Below are 20,538 nucleotides of genomic sequence, written 5' to 3'. Positions count from 1 at the left end.
ATCTATGCATACACATTTTCATATAATAATAATGTTTCAAAATTTTTGTACATTTTTTTATATTCTAACATGTATGAAAAAATCCTTATTTACTACACTTATTTTATTTTTGAATATATAATAGCATAGATGTATCCAAATGTTTTCTATAAAATTTAAGTGTCTTTTTGTGATTTTATCTTTTTAGTTTTTATTATTTATATTATGCCATTATGGATTGACTTATATTTGACCCAAATGATTAAGTTTGTTACTTGCCACATAGTCAGGCAAATAATTTGATTTATAGGTCAATTAAAAAATGTGGGTTTTATATTATTGAAAGTATTAGATATAGATCTATTTAATGAAATCTAGTGATGAGAAAAATATACATCGATAGAATAGAATGGGAGTTAATACCTTAAATATAATATAAAACTTAGTAAAAAAAATTTGAACGCGGTAAAACTTGATAATTCAAATTATATTTTCTGCCATTACAATTAAAAAGTGATTAAATTAAAACTACAGGGGCATTTTAATCAAAATATATTCCTGGCTCAATCATTCTTTTAATAGTAGCACAAAACTAGAAGTAAAGATAGAGTGGTACAATCCCTTAATTGTACGCATGAGAAATCAGAACCCAAAAGATATTTGCCACATTATTAGAGGCTAAACTTTGTCTCTGGTGAAGACAAGGCAATCATCTGCATAAAAAGCAAGTGAACCAAGATGGGCCCTCTCTCATTGAGCATAACATGTTCTCAATGTCATCTTTACCACAACTCTTCTACATTCTTATCATGCTTGAGCTTGACATTAGGCTATGTTTGGTTTGAAAGAAAAGGTAAAGAAAAGAAGGAAAAGGTAGGGAAACCTGTACAAGGTTTGTAAAGGTTTTCTATTTTTCCTTTCCTTTCCCTACTTTTTTCATCAAACCAAACACAACTTAAATATCTCTAAGTATCAGTAGGGTCGAGTTTGGTGAGAAAACTTTGGCTGCTATCCCGTCCCCTATTTATCTTTTCAATTAAAAAATATTTTAATACAATTACTCTTTTACCCACACCCATGGTAAAATGTGATGCGCAAGAACGTTCCCAACAGTGAAGTTCTTCCTGGGTTTGGTGTGGGTCAAGATCAGTGTGCTCCACCTAAGGGTTGAGGTAGAGACCCACCAATCTCTCCGACTTAACTTTGGCTGTTGGAGCCAATAGTCTATGTTGTTGAGAGCATTTTCAATTTTGATATATTTATCAATTCACGTCCATGTCTATGTTTATAGTTACAAAGATATAGGAAGCAATTACTATTCTGTCATTTTCAAAAATATTTTCATCAACAGAGGCTATTGGCCTCCAACAGCTAAAGTTTTTCAAGCTCTCCCCTCTCTACCCTATACACCCCATCCATCAAAAAAAGAGAAAAATTGAAGTTAGACCCAAACTTCTCAGCCCAAGGACTAAGAATCCAAGCTCATCAACCATCAATGCGTCATTTGCTTTGCACAAGGTTTATTAAATCGGACTGGATAGGGAACTGATGTAACGGTTTTTGGTCACGTATCATTTTTTCGTGATGTGCCAATTATTTGGTTGAGTACCTCATCAGCTCGTCTGCTCCCAAGTGGCATGTGACTCAGAGGCTGAAGTGGAGCTCCCTGGTAGCGAGCTGCCTGGTAGCGATCTACCTAGTGGCGAACTGCCTGGTGCCGAGCTGCCTGGTGGTGAGCTACCTTGATGAGCTGCCTGGTGGTGAGCTACCTTGATGAGCTGCCTGGAGGTGAGCTACCTTGATGACCTGCCTGGTGGTGAGCTACCTTGATGAGCTGCCTGTAGCGAGCTACCTGGTGGTGAGCTACCTTGATGAGCTGCCTGTAGCGAGCTGCCTGTGGTAAGATGCCTAGTGGCGAGCTGCCCTGTGGCGGGCTGCCTATGGCAAGCTCAAGCTGTTTAGCTGTCAAGGGGCTACACTTAGTTGGCATGAGGTGCCATGCGTCATAATGTCATTGGAGGGCCAAATCCGCCCTCATCATTTGCCCCCCACTCCCGAGTTGAAAGTAACTCGGCGAAGGGAGTAGATTTATCCTTTTGGCCCGTAATTTGATGAGCTCGTAGGCACTGATTCAGTTTCTTAGGCTCTGGGAGCTGCTTGGAAGCGAGTTGCCCGTGAGGCGCCGAGGTCTCTGCCAATTCGATACTTTAGCCCTTAGGCTTTGGGAGAGACTTGTAGTCCACTCTCCTAGATGTTTCCCATGCCGAAGAGGCGACTGGGTCTTATGCAGCAGTGTTGCCCATTCCGTAGAGGCGACTAGGTCTTAAGCAGCAGTGTGGCCCTTAGGCTTCGGGGAGCGACTCGTAGTCCACTCTTGAACTTTGCCCATGCCAAAGAGGCGAATGGGTCTTATGCAGTAGTGCCGAGGTCAATTGTTAGCTTGGCCTTTGGTCTTTTGGGGGTGAGGAAGTCCTTTATCAGATCGTCATTTCGCGCCTGGGCCAGGCCACTAGGTCGGCGCCCGTGCCAGGTCACGCCATGTCAGAGCACGTGCCAGGCTGCGCGCAGGCCACTAGGTGGGCGCCTTAGAGCTACTTGGTCTGTTAGCTCCCTGCATAGTCTTTGAGTTCATAAAAAATGGAAACTATAAAGTGAGAGCTTCAGTTTCTAAAAAGGTGAGGACTTAACTTTTTAGGAGAAGAGGACTTAGCTTTTTGTAAGATAAGAAATTAGCTTTTGTAGGATGAGATTTTAGCTTTTTGTAGCGTGTTCCCGCAGACGACGCCAAATGATGTAACGGTTTCTGGTCACGTATCATTTTTTCGTGATGTGTCAATTTTTTGGCTGAGTACCTCGTCTACTCCCAAGTGGCCTGTGACTCGGAGGCTGAAGTGGAGCTCCCTGGTGGCGAGCTACCTAGTGGCGAACTGCCTGGTGCCGAGCTGCCTAGTGGTGAACTACCTGGTGGCGAACTGCCTGGTGGTGAACTACCTTGATGAGCTGCTTGGAGGTGAGCTACCTTTATGAACTACCTGGTGGTGAGTTACCTTGATGAGCTGCCTGGTGGTGAGCTACCTTGATGAGCTGGCGAGCTGCCTGTAGCGAGCTATCTATGGCGAGCTGCCTGTGGCGAGTTGTCAAGGGGCTGCACTTAGTTGGCATGAGGTGCCAGGTGTCATAATGTCATTGGAGGGCTAAATCCGCCCTCATCAGGAACCATTTATGGGTTTGGTTCTTAAGTTGAATGGTCTGATCGTCCGATCCAAACAAACAATCCATTATGACAAAAAATATTAAAAAAAGTAAAAAATAAAGAAACAAAAAAAAAACCAAAACCGTTGTTCAGGTTGATGTTTCGATGGTTCGACTGCCCAGGTCAATGGTTTACTAATGAAATCAACGATTTTTTGCCCAAAAAGCGATTTTGAAGTAAAATGAAACTGATCAGGTGACTGATTCCCGATTTTTCTAATCCGATTGCCCAATCAGATCCGGTTTTGAAAATCATGATTTTGCAGTAATGGGCGGGTACATCAATGGGTCTCATGGAATGGAAGAATCCCATGTTTGATCACCGCTATAATGGGACCATGAAAAATAATTTTTCTGGAGAGTATTAGTTATTCGAAAAACCAATATTTCCATAGAGGGTGAACAAATTGTTTATCTTTATCCTCTTATCCTGCCTTATTTGGGTAACTATTCATCCAAACTAGGGCTGTTCACGGGTTGGGTTGGGTCGGTTTACTGCGATTTTTCCAACCGATCCGACTTGGTTGGGTTACCTGACATAGAAACCGAAACCGATCTAGTGTTAAGCAAAACCGATCTGGTCAGTTTGAGTCGGGTTGGGTCGGTTTCGGTTCTAAGTTCATCCCTGTGATAAAATCTTGCTAATTTAAAAAATAGTCATAAATTGAACATCATTTCAGCCATCTCCTATGATAAAATTTAAATGAAAAGTTAATCACAAAAGTTGTTCATTAATCACTATTCACTAATCCAAAGTTTCTTACAACCATTCAAAAACTAGGTGGCCTAATGGGCTTTGGAACTTCATGTTTGAACTAGGAACTAAGTCGATTCAGTTCGGGTTGGGTCAGTCCGGGTTGGTCGGTTTGGTCAGATTGGGCCTTCTTATGAACAGCCCTAATGCAAACAAACACTGTATTTGTAAGTTCCCGGGGCAATGCTCCCCATTGCCCGAAAAAATGCATTTATCCAGGCAACGCAAAACGAATGAGGACAAGTTTAAAATTTCAGGCCGAATCGGTCTAGTATCGGACCAGGTCCGCCCAAATCGTATCCATACAAATGAAGCATAAAATACAGGGTGTCAACGGTAAATATCACTTTTCTTCATTTTTCCCGGTGGTTAATAACTTAATTACTTAATATCTTTTTTTTTTTTTTTTGGTGAAACCAATAACTTAATATCTTGATTTACTTAACTTACGCGCGTAAAGGAGATTACTGAAGGCTGAAGCACTCGAGTGTCGACTATGAACTCTTAAATTCCGAAGCCATCTATTCTACGTCTCTCCCTGCAATTCACAATAACTGAAATATTACCAGTTTCCTTCCCCTGGATCTACTAGTGGAGTTGAAGGTACTGCTCTTTTTTAATCAAGTTTACCAATTTCTCCATTGAAACCAATCAGATCTAGGCGATTTCTCCTATAGGACGAGTAAATTTCACATTTTTCAGCATTTTTTTTTCTTTTGCAGATTCAGCCATGGATTTCATGAAGGTCCTAGATCAAACCGTCCGGGAAATGTGAGCCCCTGAAACATTTCTGTGTTTCTCTTAGAGCTGATCTGTTGATTGAATATAAATAGAAAAAACAATAATCCTTTTTTTTTGTTTCGATCTCTGCAGAAAGAGGGAGGTGAACATGAAAGTCCTAAAAGTTCCTGAGATCGAACAGAAGGTAAGAATCTATCACCTAATTGAGTTCTGGTTAATTGTTTATGCCCGAGGGAGTTTTCTTGCTTTTAAGGTTTAACTATCCCTGCGGAAAAAAAGTTGATATCGATTATAAATTTAAGCTGTGGAAAAGATCTGTGGTAATTGAATGTCTAGCTTACTCAGTGGAAGGGTTATCTTACTGCTTTTCCTTGGAACTTTTTAAACTACTACCTTGAAGAGTTTATTCTTTTTCCTTCCTTTAAGTGATTATACCAGCATTTTGTGGACGCTTTGTGACTTGTTTGTTAAATACGTAAATATTCTTTTACTACTCAGAAGGGGATGGGTGCAGTTGATAGCATGGAATCTTCTTAGCTCAATGACCCCCCCCGGCACGTTTGCCAGGTGGATGTTCTTCCAGAATTTAGATTTGCCGGTTCTTGTACATTAAAACCTTCTTTTGATTTTTTTTTTCCTCCAGAAGTGGCACTTCACTTATTTAGGAACCCCCCCCCCCCCGCCTACCTTGTGCCCCAGGCTCTAGCCCCTTATACTTTGGTTGCGGTTTCTTGTTTTTAAAGCACTGATTAGGTTATGTGGATATTGTAACATGGTGCCTGTATGTGTTACATATCATGTTGGTTGGAACTTGGAGGTCAATGTATGTCATGGATATTAATATTATCTAGTTCCGTGCATCTAAGTTGGCCCATACATTCAGCGAGATTCAATGTGCATGATATTTCCTTCATTGAGCTTGCTTCACTCAAGTTTGTGAAAAGGTTAAACTTCCATAGTGAATATGGATAGGAGGTTTACACTTAAGTAACAAATCACTTTATTAATCAATAAAAAAATTGGAAAGAGGAGCAAAAATCATGGTTCAATTAATAGAAATATTAATACATAAAAGGCTATCTTCTGAGGACCTTTTCTTTTTGTTTTCAAATTCTGAGATATGATTCATAATTCATTACTGTGAAATATGCTCACTGGACTGGTATAGGTGTACTGTTTTCCTTTCTCATTTTTGTACATCACTTCTATTTCTGGTATGGCATCTTTATGTTATCCATGACAGGTTCTAGATGCAACAAGCAATGAGCCTTGGGGTCCTCATGGATCTGACCTGGCAGAGATAGCACATGCCACCAAAAAATTGTAAGTCAAAATAATCTCTCTTGGTCGTATTCATTTGCTAAATCTGTCTTTACCTCTGGCTGTTCCTTGAAATGGAAGATTTTACCTTGTATATAAACAATTTTGTCATCATGCAGCACTGAATGCCAAATGGTTATGAATGTGTTGTGGACAAGGTTAACTGATACTGGTCGAAATTGGCGTCATGTCTACAAGGTAACACTTATATTTAATATACATGATTTTCATTTTCAACTTGATCATATGACACAATTTTGAATTTCTATTTCATTTTTCCCAATGTCCTTACTTTATCTATCTTGCATTGCTGATGGCATCTCCCTTAATCAGGCATTGGCAGTTATAGAGTATTTGGTGTCTCATGGATCTGAGCGTGCTGTTGATGACATAATTGAGCATACCTTTCAAATCTCAGTATGGGGTCTTTTATATTTGTAATTCTTACATATTCCACTTATAATTGATAACCAGTTTCCCATAAATGTTCTAATAATTCTGCTATTTTACTTTTTTTTTAAAGTCTCTGTCAGGTTTTGAATATGTTGAGCCTAATGGCAAGGATATGGGAATTAATGTAAGAAAGAAGGCTGAAAGTATTGTGGTCCTGTTGAATAACAAGGATAAAATACAAGAAGTTAGAAATAAAGCTGCTGCAAATCGTGATAAGTAAGTTGATGCTTTTCCTATTGGTATTATTTCTTTTGGTTGAACTTGTATGTGCTCTTTTCTTGAGCTTGGAGTCAGTATGAAAAATGATGTTGCCATCGTCTTTAGGTACATTGGGCTTTCATCATCTGGAATGACATATAAATCAAGTGCAACCTCATATAGTAGCAGCAGTTTCCAGTATAATGACCGGTATGGAGGCCTAAGTGGCAGAAAAGAAGGGGAAATGTTCAAGGACAGTTATAAAGACAGAGGTCGGCTTGGAGAAGAAGAGTTTGACAATGATAGTCGTGATAAGCCACATAGAGGCACCACTACAGAGGACGATGGGAACAACTTTAGGAAGGGATCTACAAATTATGGCAGGTCTGTGCATGTGCAGTTACATTGCATGAACAAGTTAAAATTATCCCAACACATTTTGTATATTATTCACCTTGCTTTTAAATAGTGCAAATTTCTCAGTCATGGAAAACGGAAAAGCTTGCATATTTTTGCAGTTGTGAATGGCATCATTTTTTTTTTTCATTTAGTTTGGGAGATCTCTAGAACATCTATTGGTTATGGATTCCATCTCTGAGGCAATGCAAAGCATTTTCTACTCTTTTTTATTTTTTGATTACTTGTTACTTGTCATTCACCAAAGAGAATATAGCTACTTTCCTATTTATATTGTTTGTAGATTGGACCTGGAATGTTAGCTTGTTCCTGCACTCATTGGAACTATGACTATCCAAGATAAAAAAAATGGTTCTCTTTTTTTTTCAGTGGATAATTTTATTTTGACAATTCTGCAACAGAATGTTTAGAATTTTGTGTATTACATCATGCCTGAACACTGTGTCTATGAATAGGGGAAGGGAGGGTGGATGGGTTACTTTGCATTATAACTTTTCTATATTACAGTTTAAGATGTTATTAGTCTTTTTTTTTTGATGAATGAATATAATTTATTAAAACAGAAATATGAGGCAATACAGTAGATCCAAGAGGAGGCACGAGTTGTTACCTCTTCTAACAAATATTACATCAAACCAAAGCAGATTTGACCAGAATTAACCAGAACTAAAATTACAAAGCAGCCCAAAATAAATGTTCCCTTGAGGTCCCTTGCTTACAAATAGATGTTATTAGTCTTCCATTACTGGTTAGTTTGTAAAAGCCAGAATTGCAGATGACTTCTAAGTTCTACCAGCGCCAGACGCCATCTTTTGTTAGGTTGATGGGTTATTCACTTGGTGTTTCTCTTACCATGTTGTGATATTAGGAAAGTGTATTTTCATATACTGTATGCAAGGGTTAATGAAAGGTTATTTTGTATAAGTTTCTATGCCAGCAGCTATCCTTTTTCTGATTCTGGCCTGTTGATTATGTACTAGGGACAGAGTTGCTTCATCGTCCAGTACTCCAAGCTCGGGTTATGATGCTCTCCACTCCGAAAGCTTAAATGCACCTTTGAGTAATACCGATGATGATTTTGATGATTTTGATCCCCGGGGGACCTCTACCACTGGTAAGCATTTTTTTAGTGGTGTCCAGAACTGCCCAAGTATTTGACTGGTGTTCAGAATTATCCAATTATTATTTTCTTTAACTTTTGGATCAACATTGATATTGTTTTGCATATATGTATTTATCATATCCAATATTAACACACCAAATGCCTGTCTAAGCATGAAAAGCTTTAGGATGTTTTCATAGCAAGCCAAAGGACTTAAAATGCGCTACTTCATTGATATTATTTGCAGTTGATATATATCACATATGTGGAAACTGTTTAGATGTCCTTGTAGGTCTGTTAGTCAATTATTCCATTACTACCGAAATCATAAAGGCACTGCCAGATTAACTTTTTGATTGGTAATGGTAATCTTTATTAATTTAGAAAAAGAATCAGCTATAGTACAAGATGTGCCAAGAACCCCCTTAGAACTTTAGTCTAGCATCAGCTACCTAAACCCAAATAACAATTGTTCATTTTGCAGACTTCCCAAAAATTGCCTTTCCTTCTATTTATCCCTTGCCTAGCTAGTACATTTGGAAAGCTATTTTCTGATCTTACTGTCCACTTGAATGCAAGTCTCAGCTTCCTAGTCAGATGCTCTATTTCTCATTCTGTATGCCTATAATTCCAAGGGCCCCACTTAGAATTTTAGTCTAGTATCAGGTACCTAAACACAAATTACAATCATTTAGTTTACATGACTCCCTAAACTTTCCCTTCCTTCTATTTTAGCTAGTGCATTTTCTAAGTTATTTACTGATCTTAGTGTCCACTTGAATGTAAGTCTTAGCTTCCCAGTCAGATGTTGTATTTCTCTTTCTGTATGACACAAGGATTAATTTTATTATTATTAAACAACTCTCACTACTCTTGAATCCCCTTCCATAAAAAGGTCTTTATGATCAAGTGTTTTGGCCAAATAAGTGATAAATCCATTTCATTTTTTTTTATGCTGCAGGGAAGGGCATTTTCAATGTCATGTCTGTATGTATTTATACATGCATGCCTGCATAGATGATTATTACGTATGTAAATGTTATTTTGGCATATCAGGTTCTTTTTCACACTTACTGAGGCATCTGAATATTATAAAGTAATGATTTAATTTGGCATCTTTTGTAACATTTTAGAGTACTTTATGTCAAGAAGGTTTATCATAGTTATGACTCCAATGTTCATTTCTTCAGATATCATTGTTTCATGTGACAGGGTCAGCTGCTGCAAGTGTTAAGCAGGTGGATTTGTTTGGTGACAGTTTAATTGACCTCACAGATGCACCAACTCCTATTCCAACAGAAGCAAGTACTGTTAATAGCAGTAACACAGAAGATGTTGATCTGTTTGCAGATGCAACTTTCGTGTCTACATCACCTCATGTAGAAGCAGGGGTGGTCCCTCAAAAACAGGTCGGAATTTCTCTGTTGTCCCAACATCTCTGTCTTGTTTATGAGACGCGCATTAGGTTTGGAATTCAACCTAAATATTTTGTTTTATATTTTTTATCTCCCCATATAGTTGGGATAAGGCATGGATGATGATGATTTTTTTATAACTATTATCCAGTAATGTTCATCTACATGTTTTAAACCTCTTTTCAAGGTATGCAGTTTAGTATTATCAAACCCAGTACACTAAGAAAAAGAAGGCTAAGAACATGCTAAATTGTTTTGATCTTCATCTCTTTTAAGAATAAACAAAATGTTATAGTACTTGATAAGGATCATACATAGTCCCTTTTCATTTCTTTGGTAAGTTAAGGCAGGGTCATGGTGTGGCAATCTCGCTTTTGTTAGATCTTTGTTTTCTTTAATTTATGGGTGGTGGAGATCTTTTTGTTATTTTAGTTTATTGGGGATGGATCCTGGTCATTACAAGTGACTTGTTGGTCATTGTTTAGTTAGGCTTCAAGTTTCATAATAATATGGGTGGCAGAGATCTTCTTGTTTACTCCTTGTCCTATAATAAGTTTTGATTTTTTTTTTCATATATGATCTTAGTTTCTTGTTTTTCCTTAGACAGAGAAATCTCTCCTAGGAATCCCAACATCCAGAAATTTTCATTTCTGGTGATGAGATTCCTACCTAATATAGTCACCCCCTTTAACTTTCACTCTTATTTCTTTAGATCTTCAAAAGTTTTGTTTCTGTGGAGGTTTAATAATATGGAAATTTACCTTGATTTCTTCTTCTAAACCCATCCCTTGAACCCTCAACTATAAATTATCTTCCATAATTCCTCAAATTTTTATGCACCCTCATTCTGAACCCTATCTTGTAAACCTTTTTTATATCTGGTTTTCTTACTTTCTATAGCAGTTCATGCATACCAGACTACCTATTTGATAAAATTCCCTAGCCAGTCCCACACCAGTACTTTTTTGAATTTCATGGTGTGTTTGGGTCATAAAAAATGCAAAATGCTGAGGAATATATTATTTCTATGTTCTCCGCTGCCTTGTGTTGCCTAGAGGCCAAACTGAAGAGGGAGGGGGAGTGAATTGAGTTATCATTAAGAACACTACCTTGTGTTCTTATTAAATTCAAAATTGTAGTAATATTTCATTCATCATCATCATCATCCATGCCTTATCCCAACTATATGGAGTTGGTCATATTAGTCCTGTTTTGTCAATCCGTTCTATTTAAAGCCATATCCGCTGTAGTGATATTTCATTCAAGACTTAAAATGATGGGTGTACTTTAGTAATTTGGTTGTTGGCAAAAAGAGATTGGTATTCCATAATGCTTGTGGCTGTTAATCAACATAATTAAATGTTCATTTGATCTTTTTGAACTTTATAAATTTCAATAAAAAATAAAAGGTATGTTATCTGTTTAGGGAAAGAGTAACTAAATTAGTAGACTATGTCCTGATCATTTTAAGATAAAAAATGTTAGTTAAATGAGGTAAGTGAATCTTCTACTTTGTTTTCACCCATTATATGTTATATCTCCCCTTAGAAACAAGATTTTTATTTGTAAATGGCCAAACTGGAATTCAAAGGGATTTCCTATGCCGCATTGTGCAAAAGCCTGCTCTCAAGATTTTGTAATCATTTTTTATAAGCCCAAGATTTTGTAATCATCACCAAGTGACCTGCCTCCTAGAGCCACACCTACACCTCCTATCCAAGAAATTGTATAGCTTCAATTTGACAGAAGTTCGATCAGAAAATCCTTGACCAGCTAGGATAGATGTTTTCCTCAATGTTCAGAGAACTGGACCGGGCATAGAACCGGAAAAGGGAGAGGTGCACGGATCAAATATTCAACCAGGGTCAAATAGGAGGTCGAACAGTGATGACGTGGCATATATGTATATATGCTATGGGTCATATAAATACTATATATAATATTTTTTACAAATTTTATCATTCTTAAACATGGTGGATGGATGGAAAATTCCTTAATTTTTAAAGCAAATGACCAGGGTTCAAGCCTCTTAATTCACATTTTCTCTAAAATATGTGTAATGAAGTAATATATACAACAAATAGTCCTTATTTAACTGTTTAACACAAATAAAGAAATGGATTAATGGTAATTAAGCAATACATGTAAATAAGAGGTCATGGGTTCAAGCAATGTTTTAAGACCCAGACTGGACCGGACGGTTGGACCGTTAGACTCAGGAACCAGAGACCATTCCAGTTTTTTAGAATCCTGGGCTTCAAATTTCTGAAAAAAAAATGGTAGAAGCATCAAAGCCCAGTAGAACCATTGAAAACCGGATGGGCTTTGATGATTCAACCAGTTTTAATGATATTTTCTTGGTCATTTTGATAGCCTAACAAAATTTAATCTGCCTGATAAAACTTATTGGTTAGTTGTTATTTTCTGATTGTTGATTATTGTTTCAACTGCAAGATGCAAGGTTTAAGATTTTTGCAAGTGTAACAGCTTTCCACCTTACCGTTCATGCAGGCCAGTGTTGATCTGTTTGCTTCTCAGACTTCTTTCTCTTCATTTCCTTCAACAATAGACTTTTTTGCTGCTCCTAGTCCAGCCCCACAAACAGAAAGCAAAACTCCCGAACCGGAACCAATGAATTCCAACTCTATTGATCCATTTGCTGCAATGCCCCTTAACAATTTTGATGGATCTGATCTCTTTGGTGCATTTACTTCTCATACTGGCCAAGAATCTACTGGATCAACAGTAAATCCCGCCAATGATGGAAAACTTGACAATCTGACCCAAAAGCCACCAGAAGAATCCAAACCTGTACCCAAGAAGGATACTTTTCAGGTCAAATCTGGAATTTGGGCAGATTCATTGAGTCGTGGACTGATTGACCTGAATATTTCTGCTCGTAAGTTTTTGTTCTCTCTATTTTGGTTCTGATCAAATAACTAAAATTTTAAACTGCCATTCTATGCATTTCTTTTTTCCATATTGTTAGATGGAGGATGTTGAAAAATACAGTTGTGGGCTTGAAAAACATTTTTTTTGAAAGACATGGAGCATTGGAGCCCTATTTATCTCTTAATGTTTTTTTATCAGCCCTATTTATATCTTAATTCAACTATCGATTACCATAAATGAAACTTGGACACCCATTCCTCTATTTGTCTAAGGCTAAATCTGCGGTTTGAGGACACACGGCCAGTATACTGGTCTGGGCCCCCATAACTTGCCGCCTGGCCCATGTTTGTTGCATCAGAACCTCCATCAGATAAAGCTTCCATCTCAATCCTCATAGCAATATGATAGCATCCCTCCATTTTGGTTTAGATAAAGCTTTTGATACAGACTTTGAGATGGACTGAGTAGATATAAAGGCTAAGGAGGAATAAGACTTTGAGATGGACTGAGTAGAGATAAAGGCTAAGAAGGAATAATATGAGAGTGACAAAAGGCTATGAGAAAGGTGTTTAGAGATACAACGAGCAGTATACTTGCGTTTAACTTTTCTTACAGCAATGGGAAAGTCAAAATCGGGAAATGTTAGTAATGATGCTGATGATTGATGAAGGTATTGGATCTATTGTTTCATCAACAAATGGGGGTGGAAGAGGTTGTGATGAAGTGGGGACAACTTGTTCATGCCTATGCCATTGATGCCGCTGATAGACCCACATCTTTTGGATGTCAAATGTTGACAAAACAGTAGAAGCCTCTACAGGAGGCTGTGAGGGAGAGACGACATAAGGGGGTTGAGGGGAAAGAAAGACAGTGGGAGCAGGAAGAGGAGGGGGGGTAAATTTCTAGCATAGTATGTTTTCCTGGTGTGCTTGGGTTTCTTACGGTAATCACAAGTTACTTCCTTCCTGTCCTAACTTCCCTTTTACCCTAGCATGAGCATAATGATCTATAGTAGCATTCTGAAGATATACTTGCCTCTTGCTCTCCTCACTACTGACCATAGAGTAGGCTTGAGATAATGTAACCTTATCCTTTGCAAGTATATTCTGTCAAGTAATATCATATTCCAGGTTTAGTCTAGTTAAGAACTCAAAACACTCTGTTTGTCTCAACATGCTTTCTGTATGTCTCTACATATTTTTACTCTCCTAGACAACTGTCTCCAATAAATTAATCTCCTGCCATAGAGATTTCAACATAGAGTAATATAGAGCCAATGGATGTTCCCCCTGTTGAAGATCATTAACTTCACTCCTCAACTTATAGGCTCTAGCCACATTAGTCTCTTGAGAGTAGGTTTTTGATACACTATCCCACACCTCTTTAGTAGAACCCATCTATGGATAATGTTTACTGATATGTGGTCGCATGGAATTCACAAGTCATCCAATCACAATGTAATTCTCCTGCATCCACTTCTCCACGTGTAGGATCAATCTTCATAAGTTTCGTTGTACTGCCTGTCAAAGTTGACAGTTTTTTCTATAGTTCTCTTTTTGATTTTGAAAGTCTGTTTGTATCTCCCAATGGGATAGTGGTTTGAATGTTGCTTCTACCTCCTTTGTACAGCCTCTGGTTGTACTTTGACTTTTTTAATGAATTGATATTTTACTTCTCAAAAAAAAAAAAAAAATCTTTCCTCTGCTACAGACATAGATGTGTACAGACTAAGACCATTCAAGATAATCTGTACCATCTAGTCGTGCAGTAGTCACAACATTGAAGAAGTTATATACACACCTTGCTGGACCAACCTGAGACTCTATAAACTGCTTTAGATGAGCTCCAGATTGCTCCATTGATCCAATCTTTCAATTAGAATGGTAAACAGAAATAGGGTGTAACAAACCCAGAACCACTGGCCTTCATTCAACAAAGTGTAGAAAACTAGGGTTTCACAAACTTTACAACCTGGGAGAAAAGTGAGAACTTGCAGAAACTCCTACCAGGCTCTCCAGAACCTTTCCCAGTGTTTGCTGACCTCATTGAGTCTTCAAATAGAACCTATGAAGCTCTAATTCCCAGCATGAAACAACCTCCTTGACCCTTAACCAAGGTCTTCTTTCTCTAATCAGCTAGGCTTTGGGCAGAAAACTTCAGGGACCTTCCTGGGCTTCCAAACACTAGCCTACGGTCTCCAAAACCTCTTTCCAACTAGGTGGCAGCTAACAGGGATGATCAACATTATATCTTTTCATACACACTATTGATCAAAGAGTATGCAATCAAGAAGAGAAAACTGGGGGGGGGACCTTACTTTGATTCCAAGAAGTAAAACAAACTTGAAAATATTGATATTTAACTAAGGTTTAATGGCAGAAAAGATGTGAGAAACTCCGAACAGTAGCAAGTAGGAAGAAGAAAATAGGGTTCAGGAGATTATAAAAATATAACTGATCTTCAAGCCCCCTAATCAATTTCAATTTTATTACATTTTTTTTGAAAGGTAAAGTAAGAAATTTATTAATTCAGAAAGGACTCATTACAACAGGAGAGCTAACCACATGTGGCTACTCAGAACACAGGACATGTTACAGATCCCAAATGGATACAGATCTAAATAACTCAGGAACATTCAAATTTTTAAAATCAGGGGCTACAGACACCCAAGAAATCAGCTTGCTGACCACCTGCTGCACAATCTCTTCCGTGCTCTTTGATTTGTTGCTGAAGACTCTTCTGTTCCTCTTTGACCAAATTACCCACATCACAACCGCAGGAACAGTTCTCCAAATTAGCTTTCCTTTTTTCTTCAGACCTTGAGATTTCCAGCAAAGCAGAAGATCTTTTACTGAATTTGGCATGACCCAACAAAGACCAACAGCTCCTATAAAATGGTACCAGACTCTCAAAGAGATAGGACAATGGATACACAGATGGTCTGTGGACTCAGGCAATAAACCACACACCAGAGAAGGGAGCTGAAAACCCCTTCTATCCAGGTTGAGTCTTGAGAGACATTTGTTCAGCACCATTGTTCACACAAGGAAAATAGACTTCGAGGGAGCACACGACTTCCACACTTGCTGGCAGGGGAACTCAGTAACCCCTGTATTGCTAAGCTTAACAGTAAGGGATTTGACTGAGAAACAGCCATCCCTACTCCAGGACCAGCTCCATTCATCTTCACCAGAGATGTCTATCGGCTGCTCCTGTAATATTTGCAGTAGTTGCATCACTCCATCAATTTCCCAATCGAACAAATCTCTTCTAAACTGAGGATTCCAAGTCACTGTGTTGTTAGAAACCACATAGGACTCCGCCACTGATATTTCTTGGTTAACCGCACATTGGAAAAGAATGGGAAATGCCTCAGCTAAAGGTCTGTCCAAACACCAGGGGTCTTTCCAAAATTTCAGTCTGCCCCCATTTCCCACCTTAAAACTTACACTTTCATGCATCACAGGAAGAAATTTAAGAATCCCTTTCCAAACCGAACAACCCCATGTTGGGTACGGATCCTGAGACTTCCAATTTCCCCAATCCACCCCAAATTTTGAGGCAATTAAGGACCTCCACCAAGAGGATCTTTCTGCAGCAAACCTCCAATACCATTTACTCAACAAAGCCGAATTTACCACCTTCAACCTTCTTAGGCCTAAACCTCCCTCTGCCTTTGGAAGACATACTTGATCCCAATTCACAAGATGCATTTTCTTCTTTTCTTCCCATCCTCTCCAAAGAAAATCTATTTGCAACCTCTCAAGTTTCTTTGCAATTTTAGATGGCATAGGAAACAGGGACATGAAGTAGGTAGGGAGGTTGGCAAGTGTACTCTTGATAAGGGTCACTCTCCCTCCTATAGACAAATATTTTGCCTTCCAAGAGGCCAATTTTTTTCCAACTCTCTCAATGACTGGATCCCATAAAGCAGAAGAATAACACTTGGCACCTAATGGAAGGCCTAGGTACTTACCCGGAAGATAGCCCACCTGGCAAGCCATCAGTCTTGCATAGGATTCCAGAACGGGACCCACTGGGATGATCTTGCTTTTATGAAGATTTACTTTAAGATCTGAGACTAATTCGAACCAGCAAAGTATACTGAGTAATAATTCCAACTGATCAGAAGAGACATCAAGGAAACAGAGAGTATTATCAACAAACTACAATAAATCGACTTTTTCCACATCCGGAGCAATAGCAAAACCATCCCACAAACCATTGGCTGCTGCCTTAAGGGAAAATTGGGACAGGAGCTCTGATATACAAAAAAGAGCAAAGGGGAAAGGGGGTCCCCCTGTCTAAGACCCCTCGAACTTTCAAAAAACCCCACAGATTGGCCATTGATCAACAATGAGAAATTGGGAGAGGAAACACATACCTTGAGTCAATTCCTCCATTTCTGACCAAAGTTCATTTTCTCAAGCACTTGATCCAGACACCTCCAGTTTACATAGTCATATGCTTTTTCTATATCCAGCTTTACAACCAGGCCCGGAGATCGCTCCCTTAATCTTGAATCAATAAGCTCATTTGCAATCAGGACTGAATCAAGCATTTGTTTCCCCGGAACAAAGGAAAACTGATTGGTAGAAATTACACTACTTAGCACCTGTTTCATTCTAACTGCCAGCAACTTTGCTAGAATCTTGTAGAAGCTATTTAAAAGGCTGATGGGCCTAAAATCCCTAATATTTATAGCCCCTTCTACTTTTGGGATCAAAGAGATAAAGGTAGTGTTAAGACTTCTATGCAAGGATGCATTTCTATGGAAGTCCTGGAACACCTTTAACAAATCAGACTTAATAAAATTCCAACATTTGATATAAAATAAGTTAGACAAACCATCCGGCCCAGGAGATTTGTCCCCATCCAAACTCCAGATTGCTGACTTGATTTCTTCTTCTGAAAAAGGTCTCTCAAGAAACTGATTCTGATCTGAACTTAATTGCTTGAAGGCTAGCTATGAAGGAAAAGGTCTCTTGCCCCAGGTTTCCTTATAGAGATTCTTATAGAAAGAGGTAGCTACTGATTTGATTTCAGCAACTGATTCCCCTACTCTATCCTCCCATTCCAGTTTATTGATTGAAGAAACTCTCACTCAGGCATTTGCCATTTTGTGAAAGAAATGAGAGTTTCTATCACCTAGCCTTACCCAGGTTACCTTGGCTCTTTGTCTCCATTTAATTTCTTCTTTCACAGTCACCTTGTCAAAGTTTGTTTTGGCCTGGATTTTCCTCCTTCTCAACTCTTCCAATATTGGTCTAGTAAGCCCATCACAACTAAGCCCCATAAGCAATATAATAAAAACAAAAGAGACCCAAAACTGATAGCTCAACAAGAACTCAAAAGATAAGGAATATGATGGTGCTTTTTTTTTTGTAACTGCAAATGATTTTATTATATTGTTAAAAAATACTGAGTGCCTAGAACCCCTATAATGGTCCTTCCTTTGCAAGTCCATCTGCCAAATTATATCTTAATTGCTCCAGCTGTCTTATTTCCTTCATTATGTATATGAAAACCTAGAAACCATTATTGTTCTTTTTTAACCAGCACACCATTGTCTTGGAATCTCCTTCCACTATTAAATCTTTATAACCCAAGATTTCACCAGTCTCATGCAGAATATGGCAGTGTTTTGCATACCCACAAATTTCACACCAGATATTCATAGGATCTGAACCAAAAAGTTAAGGAAATAATCTTCTTAAATACGGAAAAGACAAATCTCCTATATGAATGACAACATATTAATTGGTCTTTATTGCTACCACAATTACTACTAGACTGGTGAGGTGTTAGCTAAGCTCGGCTGCTCTCAAGGAATTATGAACCACTAATTTCAATCCTTAAACACGGTAAGTAGGAAAGAATGGCTAACTACAGTTCAAAGGTTTAGTGATAGGTATCAATCAAAAGCAATTTGGTAGTAAGATTAGGGACATGCAGGAAAGTGAACCATCTGTAGCAAGACATTCTTGCTGATGGATCAAAACATATCATTCCTGGTGACAGAAGAAAATCAATCATCTATTATCATCGAAGGAGCTACATGTGTTTGATATAGTACTGCATAACTCTTTCTTGTTGATTCTCTACCTCAAATTGGATGTAACCAAATACTCCCTTGGACTCATTCCAGAGTTGGGAACAGAGCTCAGTTATTGATAGAGTTGTGGGTGCTTGTTCTATGTGGAAGTTTGTTTTTGGGATTTAGTGAGGATGTGCATATGCTACGTATTTGAAAGTTAGGGCCTTTGGTTGCTCTTGTGGTTGCAGTGCTGCAAGAACATTATATGTTTACCATCACATAGAAAATGATGGAGAATGGAGATGCACAATGAAATCCTGAAATTTTCATTCATGAAATGGTAATTGATTATATCATATGAAAATTTAGCAGCTAATTCAAGGGTGCAAGGAATTATTAGGGTATCATAATGTTGGTTTGATTGCTTGAACAAGTCTACTTCTTCCTATGTTTTACTGTAATTAACTTTCTCTTTGAATAAGTCGCATCCAAAAAATAATAGAAATTTGTTTCTTTCACCCCAACCAATCTTCAATGCAGAACCAATTCCAAAGATCTTTGAAATTTTTATTATGGTACTGGAATTAGGAGAAAACTTGTTCTCATATTGACTTGATTTCTGTTTCCTTGGTTCCCTTGGGTTTCCATTCCAATATGCAGCCAAGAAAGTATCTCTAGTGGATGTTGGAATTGTAGGAGGCCTCAGTGATGGGTCTGACGAGAAGGAAAAGGGACCACCAACTTCAGCTTTCATGGGAAAAGCCATGGGGGTAGGGTCAGGTCTTGGTAGATCTGGATTTACCCCTTCAACTGGAATGGCTGAAAATGACTCATTTTCGTCCCTCAGACAACAACAACAGTTTGGTAGCTTCAAATGATGATTTTTCTGTTTTCCTCTTTTGATATTCTTCAACCCTTTCACAGCAGAAGTTGAAGAATGGGTGTCTTGGTGTGCTTCATCTATTCTATGCATTAACAATATTTGGTTTGATAATTGCATGTTGTTAACTCTATGATGGCATTAGCCAGGCCTTTTTTCATTATGTCTGTAGGCATTCCAGAATATAATTCCTTTAAAGATATGTGACTTAATCAATACGGAGGATCTTTCCATTGTTAGATTGTGGTTGTAGCAGTTCTGTCTTACCCCAATTGGAAGTTCTATACAGCTGGGTCAAGCAAATCCATCGAAATCTGGCCAAGAAAATTTCAGCAAGAGCAAGCAGGGAAATGTTTACTACTAGGAGCTGGCGAGTGATAATTAACGAGTTAGAAGTATTCTCCCTGCTCGCAAATGAAAGAGTTCGCATTGGTTCAGGATTATGAAGTTGTCAGCTTAGAAACTAGAGTGTTTGTGTTCCTTGGAGATTCTTAATGAAAGAGTGATTCTTTTGCATATCTATGCTGTTTGATTATTCTTGAATTTGTTCATTGGTAATAATCAGTTTGACAGAATCATGCTTTATCCCCTAATGGATTACTGTTAATCCATGTGATCTTAGCAGGAGAAAAAAGGCATAGTTTTAAGCCTATTAAAATTCTATAATTACCAACAATCAATGTTTATGGATGGAAAAAAATATGACTATTCGAGTGATATACCTACTCTCATTCCCCTCCCTTGGGAATGAGAATCCATTCCAGGCCATTTCGATTTTGATTCCTATTCCTATTCCTAGTCCTATTTAAACCAAACAGGTGGGCAAATAGACCATTCTGATTCTGATAAATGCCCTACAAAACAAAACAAAACATGTGGACTACATGGCAATGGAGGTCAGTTCAGATTTTGGTTCCAAAGATCTTGCAGATCCATCGCAATGATGGTGTCGTGTTCCATGACAAAGATGGGAATGCTACACATACTTTTGGGTCCAGTCCAACAGAAAAGATGTCTATCTTTGAAATTTGAATAGGTTGAGCCAATGAATTTGCAAACTGTTCAAAGCTGAAATGCACAAATATTGTCCTGTTCCCA

The 20,538-nt window shown here is 38.2% G+C and overlaps 1 protein-coding gene across 1 annotated transcript; it reads left to right on the top strand.

The window, feature by feature from the left end:
* The first annotated feature begins 4,432 nt into the window (after window positions 1–4,432).
* Window positions 4,433–19,956, top strand: LOC104604450 (clathrin interactor EPSIN 1-like). The gene is made up of 12 exons (XM_010268784.3): window positions 4,433–4,588; window positions 4,708–4,756; window positions 4,859–4,910; window positions 5,970–6,049; window positions 6,166–6,244; window positions 6,380–6,463; window positions 6,570–6,715; window positions 6,824–7,081; window positions 8,095–8,228; window positions 9,429–9,625; window positions 12,143–12,530; window positions 19,221–19,956. The coding sequence occupies exons 2-12, from the start codon at window positions 4,716–4,718 to the stop codon at window positions 19,436–19,438; spliced, it is 1,677 nt and encodes a 558-aa protein (XP_010267086.1). The 5' UTR covers window positions 4,433–4,588; window positions 4,708–4,715; the 3' UTR covers window positions 19,439–19,956.
* Window positions 19,957–20,538: the final 582 nt, after the last annotated feature.

This window comes from Nelumbo nucifera, chromosome 6 (genome assembly GCF_055504915.1).
Source record: "Nelumbo nucifera cultivar China Antique chromosome 6, China Antique-T2T, whole genome shotgun sequence".
In the NCBI taxonomy this organism is placed as follows: Eukaryota; Viridiplantae; Streptophyta; class Magnoliopsida; order Proteales; family Nelumbonaceae; genus Nelumbo; species Nelumbo nucifera.
The sequence above is the reverse complement of the archived record's forward strand: the minus strand, read 5'-3'. Positions and strand labels throughout refer to the sequence as shown.